This window comes from Capra hircus, chromosome 3 (genome assembly GCF_001704415.2).
Source record: "Capra hircus breed San Clemente chromosome 3, ASM170441v1, whole genome shotgun sequence".
NCBI lineage: Eukaryota > Metazoa > Chordata > Mammalia > Artiodactyla > Bovidae > Capra > Capra hircus.
This window is the reverse complement of record NC_030810.1, coordinates 43,702,115-43,717,329: the sequence shown is the minus strand read 5'-3', so window position 1 is coordinate 43,717,329 and position 15,215 is coordinate 43,702,115. Positions and strand designations below refer to the sequence as shown.

The 15,215-nt window shown below is 44.6% G+C and overlaps 1 protein-coding gene and 1 non-coding gene across 2 annotated transcripts in view; one reads left to right on the top strand and one right to left on the bottom strand.

The window, feature by feature from the left end:
• WLS (wntless Wnt ligand secretion mediator) overlaps positions 1 to 13,486 on the top strand; it is a 116,267-nt gene extending 102,781 nt beyond the window's left edge. Inside the window, exons 11-12 of the mRNA XM_005678278.3 lie at positions 1,466 to 1,619; positions 12,530 to 13,486. Of these exons, the coding sequence (XP_005678335.1) occupies positions 1,466 to 1,619; positions 12,530 to 12,639 (264 nt within the window). The 3' untranslated portion in view covers positions 12,640 to 13,486. The remainder of the gene's footprint in view (positions 1 to 1,465; positions 1,620 to 12,529) is intronic.
• TRNAD-GUC lies at positions 10,914 to 10,985 on the bottom strand. Its single transcript has one exon. It is a non-coding gene; the product is annotated as a tRNA-Asp (tRNA).

Here is a 15,215-nt window from a genome sequence, read left to right as displayed (position 1 = left end):
CTGCAATGCGGAAGACCCCAGTTCGATCCCTGGGTTGTAGATCCCCTGGAGAAGGGAAAAGCTACCCCCTCGAGTATTCCGGCCTGGAGGATTCAATGGACTGTATAGTTCATGGGGTCGCAAAGAGTCAGACATGACTGAGCGACTTTTACTTTCAAGATATCCTGTAGCAGGCAGTAGTCAAAATCATTTCATTGATCTCAGAACCAGCACAAATTTTTAGTTCCTGTGCTCCACAGTTTTCTTGACAGTTCTTAGTGCAATCCATATGTCATCAGATAGCCCTTAAAACAATTACCATGTCATCAACATAGACAAAAGCAGCCTCAAAACAGTCTTGCCAAATTGTAAAGTATATGAAAGCTTCATAATTACTTTTGTGAGTGGCTTATAAAATTATAAACGTAACATTATAAAATAAGATTTATTGAATGTTTTCTGTGGGCCAGGAAATTCCTAAAAGTATTTTTACCTAATTCTACTTAGTGGTTAACCCTGCAAGTTTTTGTTTTGTACCTAAGAAAACTGAAGTCTAGGGGTCTTAATCTTACTTCTCTTACGTTAAACAGAAAGGGAGTGGGAGAGCCTGGATTTGAAGCCAGGTTTCTGACTTCAAGCCTGTGTCTTTCTGCTTCTCTACACTGCCCCACCCAGAAAAACTACTCAGTCCAAGGACCATTTGTTTATTTAATCAATGCTGTGGTACATCAGGTCCTGAAGATACGGCAGAAAACAAACCAGAACTGGTCTTGCCTGCAAGGTGTTTACATCCACCTTGCAGAAGGGGGAAGATGGATAGCAGGGGAGGAACTATAACTGTGGAGAAGTGTTAGACTCAAATACAGGTTAATTAAATTAGGTGTAACAATGTACTACTGTTTCAGAAAGAAATACTCTCCAGGTGATGCTCATGTGCAGACAAGATGAGAACCATTGACTTTGTGCCTGACATAGGAAACCCTCAGTTAACCTTAATTCATCCTAGTATGATTCAGATTGAAAAATGGAATCTTGGGGCTTTCTTGGTGGTCCAGTGGTTAAGAATCCACTTTGCAGTGTAAGGGACACCGATTCAGTCCCTGGTATAGGAAGATGCCGCATGCTGCAGAGCAGCTAAGCCTGTGCGCCACAGCTACTGAGCGGGTGCTCTCAAGCCCATGTGCCGCAACTGCTGAAGTCCATGCGCCTAGAACCTGTGCTCTGCAACGTGAGAAGCCACCACAATGAGAAGCGTGCACGCTGCAACAGAGATTAGCCTCCACTCACTGCAGCTAGAGAAAGCCCATGTATAGCAATGAAGACCAACCACAGCCAAAATTTTTAAAATGAAAACTAAGAAAATGGAATTGTACATGGCCCTTCACTTTTCTGTATATGGGAGAGACTTGGTGTTTGTGTTAGGTGATTGTTACGTTGGAGTTGTTTCTTATTGGTTCCGATTGAATGTCACCTCTCTTTCCCATAGGTGACTGAAGGCCATTGGAAGTGGGGCGGTGTCACAGTCCAAGTGAATAGTGCCTTTTTCACTGGCATCTACGGCATGTGGAACCTGTATGTCTTTGCTTTGATGTTCTTGTACGCGCCATCCCATAAGAACTATGGGGAAGACCAGTCCAACGGTGAGTTCCAGTCTCTTTGGCATAGCTTTATTCAGGATAAGTAGGCTTCTGACTCTTCAAGACAGGCAGCAAAGGCTCCAGGTTCCCTAGTCAAGTGTTTTCTCCAAGTGTGAACAAGCACCTCTAGGGACTCTGGGCCATAAGACAAAAAGCCAATACAGGGCTGATATTTCTATGAATCCTCATTTTAAAAAACTATGTAAAATGAATTGGGAATATTACATTCTAGTTTACAATATCTCCCAGTATTAGTACAAAAATTAAATTTGCTTTTCTCAATTATTTGAACAAAGTTGACTGTTGGAAAGTGTTTGGCAATTTATTCTTCTAGTTTGAGAACCACAATCTGACATACTGGGTAGATGGGGACTGGGCCCTGAGTTGAACCAGAGGTGGCTTCATTTTTCCCCTGCTCATTCTCCTGTAAGCCTGTTGACTTGTCCAACCCAATGGCCATGCTCCTGTCCCCATCACCTTCCTCCCCTTACGTGCTGGTATGTGCTCTCTGTGGTGCTGATGCTGTGAGGGGCCTTGGAGAACTTAGTCTAGCGGTTCTACAGACGAGGAAACTGAGACCCAAGGGAAGGGAGGGACTTGCCTGGGACTTCTCTACCAGCCGTGGCAGAGGGAAATGAACATTGCTGCCTGGGCCAGTGCTAGTAACATGGACGAGGTGGCCTGGTAAGCAACGCATCTGATAGCTGCTTTTTCTTTGCATACTTAAGCCTACATTGTTTGGCTCCACCTTTATTCTTTCTTCTCTTTTTTCATACCTGCTTTACCCTGAAGTGAAAGTGTTAGTCGCTCAGTCATGTCCAACTCTTTGTGACCCTATGAACTATACAGCCTGCCAGGCCCTCTGTCCATGGAATTCTCTAGTCAAGAGTACTGGAGTGGGTTGCCATTCGCTTCCCCAGGGGATCGTTCCAACCCAGAGACTGAACCCAGGTCTCCTGCATTGGCATTGTCTGAGCCACTAAAGCCCTGGCCATATGCCTATTCCCCAGACATACCCCACCTCCATCTGGGCCTGACAAAACCCTATTCATCTTTTGGGTCTATTCAAAATGTTTCCTCCTGATCACTCCAGTTGGCGTGTGGCAAATTATATTCAATAGAATATTGTTGCCATGGGATGCTGGTAGGTTTTAGTGGTCAAATAAGTTTGAGAATCATTGGGTTTTTAATCAGCATTATTGTGATTCACTGTAGGATATATTAATGCCTTTAGCATATTAATTTGTACTGTTAGGTCTTTTAAAATAGGTAGGGGTAACAGCATTTCCAAATTCTTAAGTCATTTGGCCCTGCAACCCTTTTTCCAGGCTATCTTTTTGATATTCTAAAAAACACACTCATGTCCCCTGCATTGGCAGGAGGATTCTTAATCATTGGACCACCAAGGAAGTCCTGCATTAATGCTTTAGAAATAAGAGTTCTAGATTAGCTTTCTTATTTCACAGATGGGCCAGTGATCTTGAGACAGGGCTGTGATGACATGAGAGAGGGCAGGGAAAAGAGGGCATCTGTGCTGAGGGTCAAGGGTAGTGGAATGGTCTCACCCACTGTCTGCAGTACTACACCTGACTCTCCAAACAAAAGCATCCTAGACACCAGGGTTCTCTTCCTTCCTACTCCATGACTTCCTGTCATACTCAGTATCTCTGGCTATAGGTCCTGGGGAAGTGTAAAGACCGTTGGCTCACTTATCCACCTGCCCACTTCTTGGTTTGAGTGGCTTCCTTTCTAGAAAGCATGTGAGCTGGGTAGGCTTCAGCTTCCTTTCTACTGCTAGAACTCTGTGTTTTACATATGCATGGTGATTGGGAGCAGGTGGTCTCTCTGTTGTTGTTGTTGTTCAGATGCCAAGTCGTGTCTGACCCTTTGTGACCCATGAACTGTAGCATGCCAGGCTCCTCTGTCCCCCTCTCTCTCTCTGAGTTTGCTCAAATTATGTCCATTGAGTCAGTGATGCTCTGTAACCATCTTATCCTCTGCCACCCCTTTCTCCTTTTGCTTTCACTCTTTCTCAGCATCAGGGTCTTTTCCAATGAGTCAGCTCTTCACATCAGGTGGCCAAAGTATTGCAGCTTCAACATCAATCCTTCCAATAAATATTCAGGGTTGATTTCCTTTAGGATTGATTGGTTTGATCTCCTTGCAGTCCAAGGGACTCTCAAGAGTCTTCAGCACCACAGTTCTCTCCCCATGGCCTTCTAAAATGCCAGAGGAAGAGGTTCTGGACTTGTTAACAAAAATCTCGGTTTCATTTCACGACCATCCTGTTGGACATGACAGGATGGACTGTGACGGAAACCATATGGACCTGTCCTTGACTTGAGAGTATTAAGCAGGAACCTAGTAGGTAGAGGTCCTACCTTCCAGGGAAATGCCACCTATAGCAGGAGCTGGACTTCCCGGGATGTTGGAATGATAATCCTAGTGGGTAAAAGTTAAGGGTGTGCTGCAGCAGTGTTTGGATGTAAACTGCTCTGCTTGTTTTTGTTGTGTGACTCGTCAAACTGCTTGCCCTCCCTGTGCACCACTTTTCCCACCTGTACATGATCTCTTAAAGTCTTCTGGGAACAAAAATTTCTATGATTGACTTCCTTCCTATTAGCAAGGAAGGGGCAGAAGAGCACCTCGTTTCATATACTGGCCATCCAGGGGGTGATTCTGTCACATGTAAGGATTTTCCAAACACTGGTAAGAATTCACCCAAGCCCAGCACTTTCAGGCACATGCGAGGCCAGAGCTGCAGCCAAGCCTACAGGGGCAGGATGACTGCCTTCTACCCAGTGACACTGGATGCTTGACCTGTGAGCCAGGTGCTAGGCGGCTCCCATGAGGACTTCTCACCCAGGACAACAGCTACCGTCCTAGGCTTCAAACCTTGCAGTTGAGGAAAGTACTTGATTTGTCCCCCAGTAGATTTGTTGCTGTTGAAGACCACACGACACACAGATCTGCAATTTCACAGAAAGCTCAAAGCTGTTCTCCACAGGAGGTCATATTCCCCGAATCCCATGCCAAGAGGTGTTCGGAAACAGACATGGTTGTTCTGGATTGTCGTTTACGACTGGAATGTGCTGCCTGCATATAGTGGCTACATTCTAGGGATGCTCTATGTCCAACATTGAGGAAAACAGTTTTTTATTGTAAAGAGTGGTCCTGCCCAACATGCCAGTAGGGCCCTGGTTGAAAACCATTCAAGCAGTCCAGCGGCAGACTCTTTGGGGACCCTGTTCTGATCATAAACACAGTAGTCCCACAATGCAGCATCTCTGTGGTGATGACATGACCTGCTGTGACTCTGCAGCAGTCAGCGAGCCCCTGGTGGCTTTCTGTGCTTCTCGAGTCCCTGGGCAGTGCTGTGTCTGGAAAGGGCTCGTCCAAGTTGGGTTCTCTGATCGTTTTCCTTCTCTGCTCTCTTTTCATCTCCTCATCTGCTGCCAGACCACACACTGTATCACAGGAATTATGGAGCATTTACCAAAATTTTGAAGCTCCTTGGAAAGAGCTAATTTGGAATAATACGTGGAAGCCTAGAAAATGAACTCTCAGAGGGATACACTGTATTTTTAAATTCTCTGCGTCTCTGGATGGCGTTCTTCCTCCTCCCCCCAGCCTTCTTTCCCTTTCTTGTGGAAAGTTTTTATTTTTAAATGGCTTGGACTCCCTCCCCACTCTAGCTTTTAAGGTCCAGAGCCAAGATTTCGGATTTCTTGCTATGGAGAATGAATCCCAGGTGTGTTGTGTTCTTGCCTTCATGAGATGGATCCTGGGTGGACCGCTGGAAAAAAGCTTATTTCCAGGAACTTGGTAAGCAGTTTCTGATGCAGCGGAAGCCAGGGAGGCTAAGGAAAGAGAAAGAGACATTAAGAAGCATTTTGTTTGGGAGATGGAGAGAGATGCCGAGGAGTATGTATATGTGGAGAGGGAATGGGTAGGAAGAAAGTGAAAGTAGAGAGCTTGGATTTTTGCTTCTCTCGTTCCGTCAAGGAATGGTGAAGAGAAACGAAGTGGGAAGCAGGTTTGAGAAAGGGTCGCTTTCCAAAGAACATTTTCTCTCACATAATTCTGTTTCTCTTTATTGTGTGGCTTGGAAAGCGACCCATAGAAGCAGTGGGTGCCACAGTGCTTAGCACTGTGTGGGGTTTGAGAGGATGAGCGATAGACACAGTCCTTGCTCTCACAGAACCAGTAGCCTGGTCTGGGAGATGAGACTTCCTCCTCTGCCTCTTGAAACCCGGGACGTGGCAGGACAGCTCCAGCCAAACTGTCCGAGCCAGAATGTTTTCATGTGTCAGTGGCTGATTGGTGCTGCGGGGGTGTGGTGTTCTGGGTTCCAAACTGCTGGTTGATTCACTGTAGCTACACTGTTGGTATAATGAACACGTTCAGATCAGTCTGTATATGTGAGACGATCAATATGTTCGTCTGTTTACAGACAATCATTTAGTCTGTATAAGGATGCATATATTCATATACACAGTCAACATGATACACTTTTTCTTTTTTAATCTAGCAAAGATACTTTAGATTCTCTTTCAAGGACCATTCACATTTTCTGCCCTGCTGCTCCTGGGTTTTCATTAAAGCTCTTCCTTTTGCGTGTGTGCATGCTAATGCTGCTTCTGTCGTGTCTGACCCTTTGCAACCCACTGGACTGCATCCCGCCAGACTTTGTCCATGGGATTTCCAAGGCAAGAACACTGGAGAGGGTTGCCGTGCCCTCTCCAGGGAATCTTCCCAACCCAGGGATCGAACCTGCATCTTACATCTCCTGCATGGCCAGCTAGTTCTTTACCACTAGCGCCACCTGAGAAGACTGCTCTTCCTTTTACCTGTTTCCATAACCGCTCTGTGACTCATCCCTAATGTCTTCCCAGGCAGAAACGAACTCCAGCTCAGGCTGGTGGTAACGCTTAGAGAAGGCCTCATATCCCAGGGGTGCGACATCGATGCCCTGCCTGCACACAAGACATGCTGACCAGACTCCCTCAGTTACCAGTTCACGTAGAGAAAAAAGTTGGAGCTGCTCAGGAAGTCAGACGATTCTCGATACTAGGTTTCATTTCTGTGTTATTTCATCTACGAAATTTTTGTCAGAAGGTTTTAGAGAAAAAGTAAAGAAATGGAGTTCCTGACTGGATGACCTAGGGAACAGGAGACACTAGTTGCCGACAGATTCCGTTCTATTTCTGTTTGTCCTGAGTGGCTTCTGTCTGACACACTCTCTTTTTTGGAAGCCGCAGCAGCAAGCTCAGGCCGCATGCCTTCGGAGCTACGGCTTGGTGGCAGTTTAGCTTCTGGAGGCCCCTGAGGTCTCCAGCTGCTTGTTTCACAGGAGAAGGTGGCTTTGGCCTTTGCTGCCTCAGTAAAGGTTTGGTTTGAGTTGTGAGGCTTAAGCAGCGGCTGCTTTTTGTTGCGATCTTTCCCCTGCTTGTGTGCTGGATAACATGGACCCACCCCTGATTTCCCTGGCTTCCCCTTGATGTCCATGAGCAGGGATAGCCTGGGCTTTGCCCCCTGGACTGGACCTGGATTCTGAAGTGGGGCTTGACATCCTGTGTTTTCACATGTTCTCCCCCCATGTGTGTCTATATCCTAATTTCTTTTTCTTGTGAGAAGTCGTTCAGTTGCTAAGTTGTGTTCTACTCTGTGATCCCATGGACTACAGCACGCCAGGCTTCCCTGTCATTCACCATCTCCTAGAGTTCGCTCAAACTCATGTCCACTGAGTCGATGATGCCATCCCCCCATCTCATCCTTTGTCGCCTCCTTCTCTTCCTGCCCTCAATCTTGGCCATCATCAGGGTCTTTACCAATGAGTTGGCTCTTCACATCAGGTGGCAAAGTATTGCGGCTTCAGCATCACTCCTTCCAATTCAGGGTTGATTTCCTTTTGGATTAACTGATTTGATCACCTTGCTGTCCAAGGGACTCCCAGGAGTCTTCTCCAGTACCACAGTTCGAAAGCATCAATTCTCCTAGATGCTCAGCCTTCTTTATGGTGCAACTCTCACGTCTGTACATGACTACTGGAAAAATCATAGCCCTATGGTTACACTGAATTAGGGTTCACCCCAGCGGCTTCATTTTAAACTAGTCACCTCCTTAAAGGCCCTGTGTCTAAACACTCACATCCTGAGGTACTGGGAAATAGGACTTCAGCAAATGAAGAGGGATGGCATATGATTCGAGCCATCATGCTAAGATTTCATGCAAAATGTCTAGGCTTTATGTGTTCCCTTCTTAGGCCTGGTGCTGAGTGTCTGGAGACAGGAAATGGTACACTTCAAGCCTGTTATAAACTGTCTTGATGGTTGAAAGGAATTGAGAGATGGCTGGACCCGGGGTTCCTAAACCCTGTCTCACCAAGATCTCACTGCCTTATTGCCCAGAAGGGATCACAAAGGCTGAGTCATCCCAAAGCACACCTGTTTTCTAGCTGTATGTTTGTCCCTAAGCCCTGGTGGGGAACACCAGTGCTGGGGTGTGGGACCAGAAACCAGGCAGAGCAGGGAGCAGCTGGACCAGCCCATGCAAGGATGTCTTGGTGGGTATTTTAATGATCACTTAACTACATACCGGATACTGTCCTGGTGATTTACATTCTTAAAAAAAAAAAAGAAAAAATTTTTTTAAAGATTTAGAAAACCTACCATTCACCAGTTTGTTAACACCCAAAATGCAGAAAGAATGTAATCTTAAGAGTAAACAACAGAGCTTGAGATGGAAATAATTTTGCTTTACAAACATTACTTGTGCCTTGATTTTTTTCACTTTGCCGTGAACCAGGGACATCATTATCATTTGAACTTAGCTTTGAAGGTGAATAGGAGGAGATTTGTTGTGGGAAAAAATTCCACAGAAAAGGCAGGGCTGTTATAGAAAGAACATAAAGTCTCGAAGAGGACACAGATGGTTTGGAATCCTGACTCCAATATATACTGTGACCTCAAGAAATAAATATGAACTCATGGTGTAAGAGTTGTCTGGCTTCCACAAATGGATAATGAGGTGTTAATTTATCCTAGTGCTTGTGAGGACAGAATTAGGTAGCCCATATTAATATTAGAAAACGGTGGCTCTCTCCCAAATTTATGAAACAGCCTTGAAATTCAATTAGGAGTTCCCTTTCTTTTGACTAAAGGATCCAGAGATACACAAATGATTGTCATTAGAATGCTGCCAATCTTGGGAAGCTGTGCTCCTTATTATATCGTTAGAGTGCATTTTGTGCAGCTTTCTACAGCCCCAGTATGCATTCCAGGCAGTTAAAATCCAGCAGCAGCTGCATATCCATGGATGTGATATGGATCCACTGATAGTCCTTTGAGATTACATTCAATGCCAGAGATTGGTCTCATTTCACAATGGTTAGAAATAAGCCTTCATCTTATTCTTGATTAGCTGAGATGAATTGACACCATAACTAGGGAAAGAGACTTACTGCAAATTAAAGAATTATTTTCTTTTCCTTTCGTAATTTATTCTTTTCCATTTATTCTGCCCTTCCTCCCTAATAAATAACATATCACATTTTTGGAAGGGGGCTTTTTTTTTTTTGGCTTGGAAGGGAAAAGACTTCAAGCATGTTTGTGTGCTGAGCAGCAGAAGCTAAGAGAGGGAGGGTAACAGATGGAGTGAGACCTTGGCAGAAGAGGGAGTTTGATGGGATCCCCACTCCTGCTCTGTCACTGCCATATTCCCATCCGTTCCCTAAGGGGAAAGTGTTGGCCTAAAACCATGCATGATCATAGATTTTGCTAACCAGAATCCCATTGATCTGGGCTCTCATTCCAGCTCTGCCGGGAGCAAGACTGGTCACATTATAGAAATTCATGGCCTATTTGAGCCTCAGTGTCTTCACATCTTAGTAGGAAATACTGGGCATGCTAAGCCCCTAATCGTGTATATGGTAAATACTCATAAATAATAGCTCTCTTTACTATCAGTGCACTGATGTTGTATGCTATAAATTCTCTTTCATCAGATGCAAAAGCAAAATTAATATGCTGAACAGTTCATCCAAGTTGTTGTATGTATGTATTTATGATGATAGTGCATTACACGGGAACTCATACTTCACCCGCAGTCTCAATGGCAGTTGGAAACTTGAATATTTCAGAGTCAGCATAGCTTAAGGTTGAGGAGCCTGGATTCTGGAGCCTCATTGCTCCAGTTTCAACCCCACATGCTGTTATCCACTTGGGCCTTGGGAAAGTTACTTGATCTCTCTCTGCCTCAGTTTCTTCTTCAAAAGAATGAGGATGATGAAATAGTACTTCTATCAAAGGGTTGGTAATGAGGATTAAATGCATTAATATTTGTAAAGTGTTTAGAATAGAGTCAGACATAGGATAGTATTTGTTAAAATAAACAAAACAAGTAATTTTGTTTGTTCCTTCATGTGATGTAATCTGTAGGGTTAGACACATTTTCCAGGACCTGCTAATTGGAATCATATTTTAAGCTTAAATACTTGACACCTTCGGTTCAAAACTGAAGTAGAATTACACTCTATGTCTATTTCCAAGAAGTCTTCAATGAAAGGGATTTCTTAGGTAAACACTTGGAGATGCTAATGGGTCTGCTCAGGTGGTCAGGACTCTCTTTGAAATTTTGATGACTTTCAGACATGCAGATCATGAAATCTGCTTTGAAGTTTTGGTGGCTCAGCCAGATAATGCAAATCCAGAACTAGCTTTGAGCAAGAAATTTGAGGTTTTTACCTGTTCTTGAATGAGGAGTGAGCCAGAAGTTGCAGCAGTGAGAAAACAAGTTAGTGACCTGGGAAAGGTTTGTGTGGCCCCAGGCAGCTCTGTGTAAAACCTTTAGGCACACTTTCCACCTATTAGTGCTGTGCCAAGGGTCAGGAGTGTTGGAGGCTGGATTGACACTCTTTGGTACCTGTTCCACCCCCTGTCCTTTGATGGGATTCTTGCTGTGCTGTGCTAAGTCAGTCATGTCCGACTCTGCAACCCTGTGGACTGTAGCCCACCAGGCTCCTCTGTCCATGGGGATTCTCCAGGCAAGAATACTAGAGTGGGTTGCCATGTCCTCCTCCAGGGGATTGTCCCAACCCAGGGATCGAACCCAGGTCTCCTGCATTGCAGGCAGATTCTTTACCGTCTGAGCCACCAGGGAAGCCCAAGAATACTGAAGTGGGTGGCCTATCCCTTCTGCGGGAGAACTTCCTGACCCAGGAATCAAACTGGGGTATCTCACATTGCAGGCAGATTCTTTACCATTGAGCTATCAGGGAAGCCCAAAAGGGCGTGTTGTCTCCCCATCAGGGAATCGAACCCTGGTCTCCCACCTGACAGGTGGGGATACTCACCACTATACTAAAGAGGAAGGTGGTGGGCTACTTGCTAGTACAGCCCCAAATTGCCATTAGCAGTCTCTGCAAAACTAACAACCCTGCTTCGAGGACAAAGGATTCTTCTTAGGTAGAGAGCTGCCATGCCAGCACTTCATAAGACTGAAGTAGTTCCACAGCCTCCAAGGGTCTACAGTGAAAACCTAACACCATGTGGCACGCATGAAGGGCACCAGCCAGGCAGCCTGCAGGACCAGTGAGTGGGGTGGTCCCTGGGTTCCTAAGGCCTTCAGATTCATGGATGTGCAGCAGGTCCAAGCTAGTGACAAGATGTTAGTCCTGAGGGTCAGGCTAGAGCTTTCTTCTAAGTAAAGGTATGAAATCCCATTGGAAACCAGAGCTTGTGTATTTAATTCCATGCTTTGAACTAGGAAAAGTTTTAATCCCCAAAACTATGAAGTCATATGTATATATGTGTAAATATAAAAATCCCAGATATAACCATAACCTTTTGTTCTCCAGTCCTCCTCTCTGCAAATATGACTATATACGTGCACCCCATACACAGTCTAATTGAGAAGCATTGGGTGTGGGTTTTTTCATTTTCCCTTTGCCAGTTATATATTCACAGAAAAGGAAATGGCAACCCACTCCAGTATTCTTGCCTGGGAAATCCCATGGACAGAGGAGCCTGGCGGAGTACAGTCCATGGTGTTTCAAAGAGTCAGACATGACTGTAGCAACTAAACATGCGTGCAGTTATATATTCACTTAAATGTCTTACAGCAGGTAGCAGACTTTAAGGGTGTAACACAGAAACTTATTTTTCTCCTGAGAGTTGAGAGATAGTTGAGATAGTTATGCCATTTTAGCAGAGGAATAAAACACTGGTGTTATATAGAATCCTGGAGGCAACAGAAAATTCAGAGCACATTTCTGGTACTTTTTTCCTTGGTGGAGAAACCCCCTAATTATTCCTAAAGGCATTACATGTAGTACCCTATCCAATCTTTTGGTAAATATAGGCAGGTTTTCTTTGCCTTCACATGGCATAGCTGCTTTGTAAATTATTCACAGCAAATGTGTATGTGGTCTTGGAATCTGACCCTCCTTCCTATCTCCATCATGTGTCTGCCCCTCTTCCTGGCCTCCCTCCCAGCTTCCTCACCTATAAAGCTGGCAAGACCAGAGTGCCTGCCTCAGGAGGCAAAACCACATGATCATCTCAATAGATGCAGAAACAGCATGAAGCATTTGACAAAGATCATGTATAAAGTGTTGAGAATAGCACTAGGCACAAAGTAAGCTCTCGTTAAATGTTAATAATTACCATAAATAATATAAGCAGTAAGCTGACTCATCTGTTATTAAAATCTTTTTCGGAAGACAAAAATGTTAAGAAATTACTGCCAAGTCCGAGTGCAAAGGGTGGAAGTCAGCCCCAGTTTTAGGTATCTGTGCCGTAGTTTTCTCTCTAAGCTCAGAATGTGAAAGGTCTGGTTGGGCAGCTGTTAGTGAGGCAAATCCCTGCTTTCTCTTTCCTCCTTGATCACATCTAACACCAAAATTCCTGTTTCAGGTGATCTGGGTGTACACAGTGGGGAAGAACTCCAGCTCACCACCACTATCACTCACGTGGACGGGCCCACTGAGATCTACAAGTTGACCCGCAAGGAGGCCCAGGAGTAGGAGGATTCAGCACCCGACTGGGACTGTCCGCCACATCCCAGCCATTTTTATGAGAACGGGGAGCGTGCCAGAGAGCTCCACGTGGCAACGAATGCTCTGTCTCTTAGCTGTGGTTTCTTGGACCAGTGGTGTGGACATTTGTCAGCTTGCCTTCTGACAAGTAGTTCTCGGAGGAAGACTCCTGCAGCCACTAAAGTGTTGTGTATGATAACAAAACCTCTGGTATGACACATTTTTTGTGATCATTGTTAATTAGTGACATAGTAACATCTGTAGCAGGTGGTTAGTAAGCCTCATGTGTTGGGGGTGCAACTCCTTGGGGAATGGTTTGGGCCAGATGGGGTCTATATGGAGTGGAATATTTGACTCCTTTTTCCTTGTTTTAGATTCTAGGATAGAATTTAACATTCTTTGCAGTCCATGACGGGCTGGTGTCATAGTCTTCTCACTCCTAATCCATGACCACTTTTTTCCCTATTTATATCACCAAGTAGCCTATCGAGTTAATATTTAAGTTGTCAATCGATATGTGTCCCTATTTTTTAAGGCATAATATAAAATAAATGAATTTCATGAGAAGATCTATTATACCAGGGGCATTTCAGCTTTGAAACCAAATCTGAGTATCCAATACTAACCAGTCTGTTGGATGTGGGTTTAAAAAAAAATTGTTTGCTAAACTATCCAAGTAGGATTTATTGTATTAAATGGCCTTTGGGTCTAAAAAACTTTTTTAACCTCTTGCTTAAAATGTGTTTTCTTTTGATAAGATGCTTCAAACAGCCTCCAAAAGTGTAGATCTGATCATTTAAATAAACCTGTATGTATATGCATGTACGTATATGCACACCTCGTCCTCCTGCTCAGCCGCAACACATGCATGCAGTTTCTTTTTTCGAGTTGTGTCTATGGGGTGGGGGGAAATAGCTTTATGAAAAATTAAAATATTTTGTCATCAAAGTTTTGGGGGCAGTATATATTTCTGGAAACAGGGTAACATTTTCTGCACTGCATGGTTAACCTCCACTGGATGGCATGTGTGGCAAAAAGGATGTGTGTGGGAGGGGAGTTAAATGATTTAGAAGTAGACTATGACTCCCCTACTATGCCCAGTTCCCCAAGTAGACTGTTTCATTGTACTTTAACTCTGCCATTGGAAAGGCAATGTAATACAGCAGAGAAAGAATAGTGGGTGGGAGGTTAGAAGTGTTTCCTAGCAGAGGTCTGACATTTATTGCATAGTGTGCCCTTGTTGAAACCACCTGACCTGGCTGTTCCCTTATGTACAAACTGCCATTCATGAACTTTTAACTGCTTCACGAGGTGGCAGTGCAAATTAGATCAGTTAATGTGTATGGAAATGCATTTTAAACTCTAAAACTGTGTAAATATGTTCTTTCTGGAGTCTAAAGACAATTTCACGAGTATCCTGTTTTTCAGACATCGATGCCTGGAGGTTTGGGGCACAATCCGCTTAATTTGCCTACTCAGCACTCCTCTATCCTTTTCCCTGATTTTGGCTAAAGCCATGGTAAATAGTGATGGGAGGAAATATTTTGGTTTTGGCTGATCTCTCAGGCCTTTTCCTCTCCTGGTAAACATTTGATAGTGTCTGATGCAGTGCACTCAGCATCCACTTCTGATTGATCACTGTGGTGCCAGGCTTTAAATGTAGCCCACGTCTCACAGTCTGAAAGGGAAGACGGACTTAAAATACGACAAGTAATCTTGTGCCCCAGAGGATGAAGGCAGAATTTCTCCAAGGAGATGAGAAAAGGGCCTGATATAGGTCTTGTAGAAGAAATAGTAAGATTTTACCAGGGCTGAAGGACAAAGGGAACAGCAGGACAAAAATAGAGGAAGTGAAGAATGGAGAATGTTTAGATAAGGCTGGTCATCAGGCCTGGCTGGCATCTAGAAGGAGTGGAAATAGCAGAAGGTAGGCCCCATGCATCTGTGAGCCAAAATGAGAAGGGTCCTTAATGCTGTGGGAAGAGTGATCAGACTCTACCTAGGGTTTTATGTGGAGACGTGATATGATCAGAATTACTGCTGGAGCAAGAGAGAGGCTGGACAAGCCCAGGAAAAAGATCACAGAGGCTGAAACCAGGGCAATAGTAGAGGACATGGAGAAGAGCAGCTTAGTTTTGGAGATAGAAGTGGCAAGGTTTGGGCATTCTGAATGTGGACGTGAAAAGCAACAGCAGAGTCAATGTCAAGCCCTTCAAGGAGAGAGAATGGCCCTTTAAGGATTCCTGGAGGGGCAGCGTCAGTGAGTCTATCACCTAAGGTTCTGTGTCAATACTAGAAGTCAAGTCTAGCAAGCTTACCTAAAAGAGACTGTAGCAGAACTTTCCAAGAGCACCAATACCAGTAATTCATGGACCTTTCCACTAAAACAGTACCATTTACTCACTGTCTGTCTCTCTAGCCTCTGAAGTAGGGGAGGTACAGGAGTGGCTCAGTCTCAGGCAAGTGGCTGCCCCTTGCTGATCAACTGTGATCAGGAAAGCAAGTCAGACGGCCACTAGCAGATTACCCTGTGGATTGGGGTCAGTTTCTGAAGAATGCAGAGT